Source organism: Dicentrarchus labrax, unplaced genomic scaffold (assembly GCF_905237075.1).
Source record: "Dicentrarchus labrax unplaced genomic scaffold, dlabrax2021, whole genome shotgun sequence".
Taxonomy (NCBI): domain Eukaryota; kingdom Metazoa; phylum Chordata; class Actinopteri; family Moronidae; genus Dicentrarchus; species Dicentrarchus labrax.
In genome coordinates this window covers 17,715,043-17,725,708 of record NW_026136708.1, presented here as the reverse complement: position 1 = coordinate 17,725,708, position 10,666 = coordinate 17,715,043, and the positions used below count along the sequence as shown (strand labels likewise).

The following is a 10,666-nucleotide window of genomic DNA, read 5'->3' as shown; positions in this document are numbered from 1 at the left end:
GAAACCTCAAACAACCGCTCATAAGTAAGTCAGATACTTTGCACTGTACTCAAGTAAACATTTCAAGATGTGATCTGAGCAAATGTGTAAAATCAAATTTTAAAAAAATCAAAGTGGGCTAGAGCCACACTTCTTGCAGGTATTGGGGTTGGCGAGCATAAGATAAAGTTTCCATCTCTTCTCAAACAAATGAGGGTATATAAATAAGATTATCACAGGAACTTCTGCTTCTTAAATAGTGCCACACACATTACATTGTACTGATCAGCAGCTAAAAGTGACTTACATAAAGTCAAGACTTCCTCAGAATTGTCATTTCACATGTTAATCAGGGGAGAGCGCGAACGCAGTCCCCCACTACCAGAAATTATGCAGTCGAGATTCCCACATTTGGGGAATTCGCAGGGGTCAGCACAACCGGAGTGCAATGGCTGAGCCTCGCCCTGGGTGAACCACCTTCTTGATCATGGTATCTCCCCTGCCAGGTAAGTATGAGTTGTACAGCTCAGAGACGGGGGAGTCATTCAGAGACATACACTGTTGGCTTATGGTGATCACAAGCTATAAATGACCAAAACCAGAGGCTATAAGAAGTGCGTGTGAATCTGCAGATATTTAATACAGATAAAAACAAAATTATGGTAAGGCGGATTATTAACATTTTAGTTGATAAATAATGGTTTTATTTCCCATCATGCAGTGCGGTAGTCCCACATGGAAAGCTGATCTAAAAAAAAAAAAGTATGAATTTTACCTTCAAAAAATGAGTAACAGAGCCAAAGCCAAATCGTACTGAAATCAAAGGTTGTTTTGATCCACTTTTAAAATAGAATAAAGAATTAAATAGAGAATAAAATCACAAAAATGACGACGTTTCCCTCACGGTTCCTCAACGTTACACTTACCTCCTGTTTCTTTGTTTACTGCTGATGGGCATTCCTGCTACTGCCACCTATTGCTCTGGAGTGTGAACAACGTTGGTTTTTCTGCAAAGCAAGATTTGAACACACTGTTTAGTTTAATGCAATAAAGTTCAACAGGACCATAAACTGCAGCCTCCAATATGAACATCATCACAATGTGTATTATGCAGTTTAATCAACACCTCTCTACGACTGTTCTCAACAAAAACTGAACATTATAGGATGATTTATTGTGTAGTCTATTGTATTAGACTGCGGTGGTTTTACTTTTTGACTGACAAGAAAACATAATTTAAATACAGTGCACATAGACATATGTTGTCAAGATTTTCAGATAAATTAATCATTATTATCTATCCTGATAATTAAATTACAGCTGATAAATTATTGCTCCATAATACTAATAATTGATTTTGAGGTATTATGCCAAACAATTGATCGGATTTATGTTCTACGAAAGCCAAAATATGTTTGGGAAGATTTTGATGCACTTTACTAGAAAAAATAAAAGAATGAATGAACAACAAATGTTTGTTTTTGTTGTCTTAACAATAGTGATGTCAGTTGGAATATAAAATCATCCACCTTTGATCACAACATCTCAGCCTTTCTTACCATCAGGTGTGCATAAACTACAGGTTATTCACTTCGTTTTAAAACACAAATCTGTGAAATTATTGGTTATCTTATCGGTATCTGCCATGAGAAGCAGCTATCGTAATGGCTGGAAGAAAAAAAATCATATTGTGCATCCCTACCTTTGTGAAATGAGCAGAACTAGATTCAGTGTAAGGACTTAATAAACGGATATATTCCCTTGTTGAATAACGTCTAGCTCATAAAACAAGGAGCATAAACGCTGCAGCTTAAGACCACAGTGAAAACCTCTGTGACTGCATTTAAAGCATGCATCCTCTTCTGATACCATCCAGTTTAACTTTCACAATGAGAGGGGGGGTGCACCGTTCCTGGAGGTACTGCAATACCAGGTCGATGCGTGGAGTGGACGGAGCAAGCCCCTATTCCATCTCCCAGTTCCAAAAATCAATTTAATATATGGTCCCCGGGTAGGGGACGTATCAGATATTAAACTGATAAGAACAGATACTACACTTGATCTTAGCCAAAAGGCCGAGAAGCGATACAGGACAGACAGCGAGGTGGGGGAGTGATTCCCTGCACTGTGACTCTCAGTCATGGTGCCACATTATTTCAATAAAACAAACCAGCAACGTATAAAAAGTGTAGTTTGACGTTTTGTGGCGCATCGGCCACCAAAAGAACACAAGATCGCACATTTTAGTTACAGAATATCGAGAAAGTAAACACGGATCAACGCTATTTTCTGGTCACCTGATCAGCTGCTGACCAATGAGAGATCCCTACGAACGAGCAGCATAAAACCCACATTGTAGCTTTAACAGCAGTAGGGTTGTTTGTTCAGTTACACTATACGATTGAGATTTACTACACGCACTTGTGATAATGTGTTTGTGTGTAAAAATAAAGGAGAAACTAACGTTACACAACGCTTTCACAAAGACAGACTGAGCTCTGGTGAAGGAAGCTGCACTCTTCAACCACTCCATAAGAAAGCCATTAAGTATTTTAACTGCAGTATACATTTTAATTGTTGTAATTTAAAACCAATGAGAAGTGTAACATCAGTCAAAACATTTTTACAAAGCGAGCGAGGTACACTAAGTTACGATTAAATAATTTATATATTGATAACTGTTTCAACTTCCGGTCTTTCTTATGTTTTCAAAATAAAAGTCAGTGTAATGACAATAACATTATGTCTATTCGAAGCTGATATTAAAAAAAAAAAAACTTGGTGAATAAGTTAAAAACGTCTTAAAAACCGGTATACGGATTTTAAAAACTAACTAACCTCTAATTGTGAGAGTAGACCTGAAACACATTACAACTGAATCCGTCCTCGAAGTTCAACGTGAACTTCACAACTGCACTAAAACGTTAACAACAATTAAACAGCAATGTTATTTTTCGACGTTTTATATTTAGAGTAGTAAGCTTACAGCAATGTCACAAAGTAATATGAGTGAATATCTACTAACACTCACCTAACGTTACCGGAGTTTCCTAACGTTGTATAACGGTTAATTAACGGCCCAATTAACTGCCCTTCGATAGCTTCAGTTAGGTAGCACTGAGGCTAACTGTAACACAATACAATACTAAATAACAGCGAATAAACCGTATTAATTATTATTATTACCTTGAATATAAGACATAACGCCAACAGACCGAGAGGAATAACAATATAAGACGGTTTTTGTTAAGCGTTAACCGACCTGTTGTTGTTGTCGTCGTCGTTAGTGTGAGAGCTAGCAGTCACTGAAACCTACAAACTACCAGCAGGGGGCGGTAGTTTGACAGTTTTTAATTAGTTCTGGTAGTTTCATGGCGCTTTATAGTGATTTTTATTTGTTTTTATCTTGGAAGAATTTGGTAAACAATCGCTTACTACAAGTACATTTAGCTCACAGAGTTATTTTATTTCTCTGTCAAACAAAATGTGTTTTTTTTTCAGTCGGTTCAAGAATTTGTTTTTTGTTTTTTTTTAAAAATGCTTTATTGTAACTTGTATCAAGAACAAGTTACAGTGAGAAACTCATGGTATATAACAGTTATTATATTCAAAAGCTTGTTCATACCTCCTTATGAAATCCTGTTTAACATTTACAACAAGTACAAATACATCAGATTTATATCATAGAATTAAATAAAATAAAATAAGTAAAACAAAAGAAGAGTATACAATATTAAATTAAGTTGTGTTCTAACATAAGAGTGTAAAGTTTCTGGGCGTTTTGTACCTTCTTTATACATTTAATAAGTAAAGAGAAATCATTCTTCCAAGCACTCCACACTGGAGGAGATCTAGACAGTCGACATTTATGTATGTTTGTTCAAAAGTATTATGTTGTTAATTAGGTATTCAGTGTTTTTATTTTTTAATATTACTCCCAACTGGAGAAAGAAAATCTACATTTATGGATTTTGATATCAGCCACTCATGTAGGGATTTCCTTAGGATTTGAATCGTGTCACAATTGTAAAATAAGTGTTCTGTGGTTTCTACATTTGTGTTGTAATAAATAACAATTATCCACTTCAAATTTAAATCTTGCTCTAATGAATTCATTCAATGGGTAAATCTCATTTATAGTTTTAAAATGTATTTCTTTATGTTTAGGCGGGGATTGGAAATTTCAAGAATTTTGTTCTAATAGCCTTAATTTCAGTTTTCTTATAACTCTGGAGAATATGTGTCCTTGTACATCCATACATCGTGTTTACCAAGGACTGCCTCAGAAATAAATTATTGCCGTATACATCGTCTATCATTATATTTTGTAATTTTGGGGTTGGGGTGTTGTCTAGATTATTCTTGATCATCTGAATGAGTACTGTCGGAATGTTTTGTATAACCTTGACATAATCTTTAACAGAACAATCTCAGTAAAGTCGTCTAGTTTCATTATATTTCCATTTCTATCCATCAGATGCATGATTGACCAGATTTGATTCCTCATCCAGTTTTCCATAAATATAGATTTTCTTCTGTTTAGGATAACTCTGTTGTTCCACAGTGGGACGTTGTGGGGAGTGAAATTAAGCGTATAAATCATTTTCCAGTGTGAAAGCACTTGTTGGTGGAAGGCAGAGAGTTTAACAGGCAGTTTAGATATTACAAAATCACATTTTAGCAAGAACTCGATGCCACCTAATGTCTAAAACACAAGTGAGTCGGTTCAAGAGTTCTGTGGATCAGGAAAGACGACACTTTTATTCTGAAGAAATACAACCGGAAGTCTTCTTGTTGCTGGGTAACCCGGTTCAGTTGACACCGGATGAGGCAGCAGCAATGGACGAGTATCAAACAGAGGACGAGGTGGGTTGATACTTGAAACTACATGTATTCTTATCACACAAAGAAAAACAACAACAATCAGATATTACCGCTAAATCAATATTATTATCTTGTAACTGACATTGAAGCGTTAATAACCGTTCGGCCGGAGGCGAACACGCCATGTTGGCTGGATATCTTAAAAATGCACTGTTTTGTTTTTTTTTCGCCAGACTGCGTTCGTCGTTGAAGAAGTGAGTAAAATCATTAAAGAGGTGAGCAAACGGCAGCCTTAATGCTTTTTCTGTGCATCCACAAACTTAATAATATGTCACCGGCTCAACTTTGTGTTTAGCCTGCTGGTTGCTAAGGACACTGTAGCGGTTGCTAGGCAACGCGCACAGATAAACTATAACCCCTTTAAGTACAGTTTCATATTTTATGTTGTTAATTATATGTTGTATTATATAATTCAGATTGCAAAGTCATGGATTCAATAGTATAGAATAATATTATTATAATATTACCAGCTGCATCACAGAGTTACTGTAAGGCTATTTAAATGTATAGTTCTGTGTGTGTTGATCAGCTCCTAATTAATCACCTCTTTGTTTAAATTGTCTGTGTAGTCAGTAGAAGCAGCCATAGGAGGAAATGCCTACCAGCACAGCAGAGTGAACCAGTGGACCACCAGTGTAGTGGAGCAGTGCCTCAGTCAACTCAGCAAGCTGGGGAAGCCTTTCAAATATATTGGTATATGCGCATCTGTAGTACCAGTGACATTAAGAAGTAAAACAGTAATATTCTGATGGGTTTGGGCTCTGAAAGTTGGTATTAAATGATAAATGTGTATTTTTGGTTTTCCCACAGTGACCTGTATCATCATGCAGAAAAATGGAGCAGGTCTGCAAACAGCCAGCGCATGTTTCTGGGACAACACTACTGATGGTAAACGCCTCTCTGTTAAATGTGCAGCTTTTAAATGATCTAAAATGTGCTCTTAAGTTATGTTTTCAACAGTAACAATCTTGTGAAGTGATAAACAAAGTAAGCGGTAGATATGTGAATTTGATAAGCAGTGTGTCAGCAACGGTCAGTGTGCCCTTGAGCAAGGTAGCTGTCTTAAAAATGCTGCAGCCTAGTTTTTTAGTGTTCTGTCACTAACTTTAAATGTGCAAATGTCACAGAATTAATTGTGTATTACACCCAACAGGAAGCTGTGCAGTGAGATGGGAGAACAAGTCCATGTACTGTATCGTCAACGTTTTCGGGCTGTCCATTTAAACCAACTACAATGTACCTCAAGTATTTGAAATGTGTATTTTTGAGAACCAGCTTGTTATGTTTGACTATATTTGAATAAAAATGTTTTTTTTAAGTGCAACTGATCAGAATAATACCTTGCTGTATATACTTTGCTTTATTTACATGTGACATGACAAAATGCTACATGTACAGCTTTTATCTCATAAAGCAACAAAAACTTCCAACATATCAATACCCACAACAACCTCATTTAACCACCGTAAAAGATCATAAGCTACATTCACACTGAAAGAATCGGAAATGTACATTTATATCAAAGCATTTACAAATTTGAGACTGGAGCCCATTTAGAAGAAAAGAGAGTGATGTAACAACAAGGCACCATCTTAATTAGAATACAGGTCGCGATATTATTTGTAAAGAACAGAAGCGTATTTGTTTTGGGTGTTTTTTTTGTCCATAAGCTCCAGTTTGATAAAACAACAGTAAGGGGCAACCAGTCTCACACTGTAGGCAATATAAGGAAAAATACAGGAGAAAAAACAATTACTTAAAATAATACGTTCTAGATAAGGCAAAAATATATTTGGCTGATGGTATAACTACTGTATGTGCTGGGATGAGAAATGTTCAATATGATAGATCAGTAGCACATTTACATAAAGTAGTGTAAAATCCATGCAGTTTATCAAAATCAATCAATCCAGGTAGTCGGATAATACAGTATCAAATGTCGTTACTTTTCGGCAAAATAAATACAATTCTTCAACAAGTGCAATGACAAAGCTTCTTTCCAATGGAAGAATTGGTAAGAAATCAGTGGTACCCACTCCAGTTAAGGCTCTTGTCTGTATTTTCTTAAACATGTCTGAAGACAAAAGAGAATTATTAGTATTATAAGTCAACAGCCAACACTGCTATGGCACTTAAAATCCCCCGTTCATCAATCCCGTTAGTGCTGGCGAGTCACAATGCAGCGTTAAGAGCGCACTTACGGCTTCTGCAGCACAAGTTTCCTTAAATCTCTACCACCAGTTTAATGTTACTCAGCTTTGGCCAGATATTAGTGTTCTCCTATTCATCTTCGACTGTCAGAGAGCAGAAAGGAATGGCAAAAAACAACAAAGTGCACGTACAGAGAGACAACAGTGGTTCAACACAAAGCATTAATTATAACATTAATTTTACAAAAAAACATTCCCGGTTAATGCTGGTTGTGAGGAAAAAATGTGGATAAACTGGTAAAAATGGTCTAGTTTTGTTTTCTTTGTTTCTGAATGAGACATAAACAATGAAGAAAAAGTGTCCACATGCCCAAACTCTCAATAAAAGTACAGTACATTCAGTCGACATGGAACTTCTCCTTTTTTTAAAAATAGATTTATGTACACTTACAGTATATAATTTGCGTAGTACCAATGCGAGCAATCCTTATTTACAACCACACATGATAGTTTGTTGTACTGTGTTCTCATAGTGTCCAACAGGGACACAGAGATCCCATTAGTCGCTGTCACTCTCATCCTGGTACTTGGCGGTAGCTTTGATAGCGCGTCCGTTTTGTAAAGGCATGTCTTCGTAATCACTCCTTTAAAAAAGACAAAGAACATCAGTTGGTTTATGTAAAGTTCACGCTGAATACCTCCTCTGTAAGAATTCACTAAAAAGCAATTAAGTCAACTAAACACTTACCCGTATATTACTTCATCATCTGAGTCATTCAGCATGGAGAAAGCAGGATTATCCTTCAGCTGGGAGTCTGGGGGAATTAAACAAAACCTTGTTAGGTTGATAAATCAGTTCATTATCTGCTGCATTGGAGCTGTGCTGCATTACCTACCATAAAGGGCATTTTTGGAGGGGGAATACACAAACGCCAATGTGTACAAGTAAAAGTTGAGCAGGCCATAGAATGATAAAAATTCAGCTGGTACGTTTCGAGTTAAGGAATCATTTCTCACATAATTAAAGACAACATGTTTTGAACATTTCATTTAAAAAAAGGTCCTGTGTGTAACATTTGGGAGGATCTATCGGCATAGATGATATACGATACTCTTAAGTATGTTTTCATCAGTGTATTAAAATAAAAATCCTTGTGTTTTTGTTACCTTGGAATGAGCTACTGTGCTTCTACAGTAGCCCAGAAAGGACAAACCAAACTCTGGCTCTAGATGAAGCCTTTGTTGTTCCTCCTACACACTTGGAAGGCGAACGGTATAAGCTAGATGCCACTAAATCCTACCAACACACGGGTCCTTTAAGTGAAATCATGATCGAAATTAAAATATTGTTTTAAAAAGGATATAGTTTTGGTAATGCGTAGACAGTTCAGCAACAAAATTCTCTTGGAGAGCCTTGGAGCCAAACCTCAGGTAGAGAATGACCATGCTGGAGGAGAAAGAGCAACAAGAACATCAGGATTATCAAATTAAAACCAAATTAACCACAAAGGGCTTGATCGACAGATGTTTTTGTATTTTCCTTTAAAACACACCTGATAACAAGGACCACAAACGTCAGGGCTGTCAAAAACCTGAGCCGCAGATCTAGTGATTGAAAACACGGAGCATGTTAGTGTTATCAGAGTAAAAGGAACTGACATACAGAGGCGTGCTGTGCTGTGATACCTGAGTAAGGCATGTTCTTGAGTTCAGAACAAGCTCTGACAACCAGGAAGATCAGGTAGAGGATGTAGAGGGCCACTACAATCAGGAAGAAGATCTTCATGCCCTGGAGAAATAACATTGGACTTTATTAAACATTGGGCAAGCGAAGACATAAACACCAAGTCTGTACTTTTACAACAAAGTTTAAAGTTCCATGAAAGGTCTCACCTGAAAGTTCACTATGTCCACTTTATACTGATAGGTAGGGTCTTGGAGTTCATTAACCCTGCAAGTTCAGAAAAGGAGAGAAGATCTTTTTACTCCTGTTGTAATTCAGAGTTTAAAATCAGGCTGCTAGTAGGCAGTGAGGTCAGACTTACGTTTGCCATATGCCCAGCGTAACTGCTGAGAGCCACAGAAGTCCTACAATGATCAGCTTAGGCAGGTAGAACGTCAGACATTTCCTCTCACCCTGCGTAAAAAAAAAAACATAAAAACACATTCAATAAGATTCTCAATAAGGTAAACATGAGACAGAGCCACTGAAGTTTAGATACAGTAGTGGACCCACCTGGACTCTGATGCCATGATAAACACAGAGCCAGAAGAGCAGCAGGGCGCACAGGAACAGAGCCTGAAAGAAAGCGTCCAACGTTCCTGGAAACCAGCTGTTCACGAGGAATGACAGCGGGAAGAAAGGATCTGAACAGCAAAAGCAACAAAACACACATACATTGAAATAATGGCCTTTAGCTGATGGGTAAATAAGAGTAAAATATGACTTGAGGAGAGATAATACTCAATCTGACCATTGTAGAGAAGCAGCAGAGGGAGCAGGATAGACATCCACTTCTGTTCTATGCCCCAATCCCTCATGGAGAACTTCCTCAGTGAGTGTGCAAACAAACACTGAACAAACATAAAACATTAGTCCTGGTAAAAGGTTTTTGTCAGATTGGAATACCAGTAACATGAAATTCAGTGAGATTAAGTTGTAGAAAATGAATCTGTGTTCCTTACCGTCACCATAAAGGTCAACACCACAAAGACGAACCGGAACCAGATCTCCACTTGCGAGAAGGTGGGGTTGTACGTTTTCCACTAAGGAAGAAGAGAACAAAAGAGTAAAAAGTCTGTGATTGACCTGTGAGCTCAAGATATTTAAATAAAATAATAATAATAATCAAATGCAGCAACATAAAAAGGCAAAGTTTGTTTCATGAGCTAGAAGAAAAATGTCTCTTACCACAAACTTGACCTTGATTTCATATGTGATATTTTCAAGGCCTTTGAAGCTGACCATGACCTGGTACTGGGTGTAGTTCAGGTAGCCCAGATGGAGCACAATGATCTCATCACATTTCTGTAAGGAAGAAACAACGACGTCGGTTCAGTCGACGATCAAACTGAATTCAAACTCAACAGACTACTACTACTATAAACTCACAGAGTTAGAGAGACTTTTGCTGGAAGAAATGTGTGAGGTTAACTATGGAGCCCAAGCTTTTCTTTTTAGGTTGTCATCCAAAAGAACATAATATAAGGAAGAAAGAGAAAATCTTTATTTTCTTTGTTAGAGGCCAAACGGATGACAGCATTACCATGGAAAAATGTACACAGTCCAAGTATTGGTAAATGTTTAAAGGCACTGTCTGCATGTCTATCCTTAGAAAAAAAAAAAAATTCTATTAAGGGAAAACTATTTTTTAAAAGTATGGGTTGCTTTTATTAATTATATTGAACACGTAGAGCTAGAAAGTATGCTGGGTCAACGGAGTGAATGTGGAGATGATTGATATGCTCCTCTGCTAGAAGCAGGATGGAGGCCTAGTAAGCCTCGCTTTACAGTGACTGTATGATCGGATGAAGTCGGACGTTGATTTTTAATTTCTATATATTTTTGTATATACATAGTGTTACTTAATTAAGAGCCACTGGACAATCTAAAGAGGACCAGTGTTGTGGAAAGGAACTGAAAGACCTCGTGT

General features: G+C 37.1%; 2 protein-coding genes, 1 long non-coding RNA gene and 2 other non-coding genes across 7 annotated transcripts in view; 1 reads left to right on the top strand and 4 right to left on the bottom strand.

Annotated features, from left to right (window-relative positions):
• Positions 1–328: 328 nt before the first annotated feature.
• Positions 329–2,060, bottom strand: LOC127368216 (uncharacterized). Its single transcript, XR_007885596.1, has 3 exons — positions 1,682–2,060; positions 906–986; positions 329–727 (listed from the first exon to the last, which is right to left on the bottom strand). It is a non-coding gene; the product is annotated as an uncharacterized LOC127368216 (long non-coding RNA).
• Positions 330–493, bottom strand: LOC127368994 (U1 spliceosomal RNA). Its single transcript, XR_007886012.1, has one exon. It is a non-coding gene; the product is annotated as a U1 spliceosomal RNA (small nuclear RNA).
• LOC127368874 (U2 spliceosomal RNA) lies at positions 1,876–2,066 on the bottom strand. The gene has a single exon (XR_007885898.1). It is a non-coding gene; the product is annotated as a U2 spliceosomal RNA (small nuclear RNA).
• Positions 2,067–4,769: 2,703 nt separating this feature from the next.
• Positions 4,770–6,202, top strand: dynlt1b (dynein light chain Tctex-type 1b). 2 transcript variants are annotated; one of them, XM_051408777.1, is made up of 5 exons: positions 4,770–4,845; positions 5,037–5,078; positions 5,433–5,556; positions 5,674–5,751; positions 6,017–6,202. In XM_051408777.1, exons 1-5 carry the CDS (start codon positions 4,819–4,821, stop codon positions 6,085–6,087), a joined length of 342 nt encoding a protein of 113 aa, XP_051264737.1. In that variant the 5' UTR covers positions 4,770–4,818; the 3' UTR covers positions 6,088–6,202. The 2 variants fall into 2 exon arrangements, with proteins under 2 accessions (XP_051264737.1, XP_051264738.1); XM_051408778.1 differs by having other exon boundaries at positions 4,804–4,845; positions 5,037–5,057.
• Positions 6,203–6,204: 2 nt separating this feature from the next.
• The window catches only part of tmem181 (transmembrane protein 181), an 8,508-nt gene continuing 4,046 nt past the window's right edge, over positions 6,205–10,666 (bottom strand). For both annotated transcript variants that reach the window (XM_051408773.1, XM_051408774.1), the window contains exons 6-17: positions 9,925–10,041; positions 9,699–9,779; positions 9,488–9,587; positions 9,250–9,380; positions 9,059–9,150; positions 8,907–8,964; positions 8,700–8,802; positions 8,567–8,618; positions 8,378–8,460; positions 7,910–7,999; positions 7,762–7,828; positions 6,205–7,657 (exon numbers count right to left, since the gene is read on the bottom strand). In XM_051408773.1, the coding sequence (XP_051264733.1) occupies positions 7,573–7,657; positions 7,762–7,828; positions 7,910–7,999; positions 8,378–8,460; positions 8,567–8,618; positions 8,700–8,802; positions 8,907–8,964; positions 9,059–9,150; positions 9,250–9,380; positions 9,488–9,587; positions 9,699–9,779; positions 9,925–10,041 (1,059 nt within the window). In that variant the 3' untranslated portion in view covers positions 6,205–7,572. The remainder of the gene's footprint in view (positions 7,658–7,761; positions 7,829–7,909; positions 8,000–8,377; positions 8,461–8,566; positions 8,619–8,699; positions 8,803–8,906; positions 8,965–9,058; positions 9,151–9,249; positions 9,381–9,487; positions 9,588–9,698; positions 9,780–9,924; positions 10,042–10,666) is intronic.

Excerpts from the sequence above, each read along its gene's own strand:
- dynlt1b (XM_051408777.1), top strand. The coding sequence starts at position 4,819 with ATGGACGAGTATCAAACAGAGGACGAG. Across the intron at positions 4,846-5,036 it reads AGTATCAAACAGAGGACGAG|ACTGCGTTCGTCGTTGAAGA; the intron begins GTGGGTTGATAC and ends TTTTTTCGCCAG. Across the intron at positions 5,557-5,673 it reads GAAGCCTTTCAAATATATTG|TGACCTGTATCATCATGCAG; the intron begins GTATATGCGCAT and ends GTTTTCCCACAG.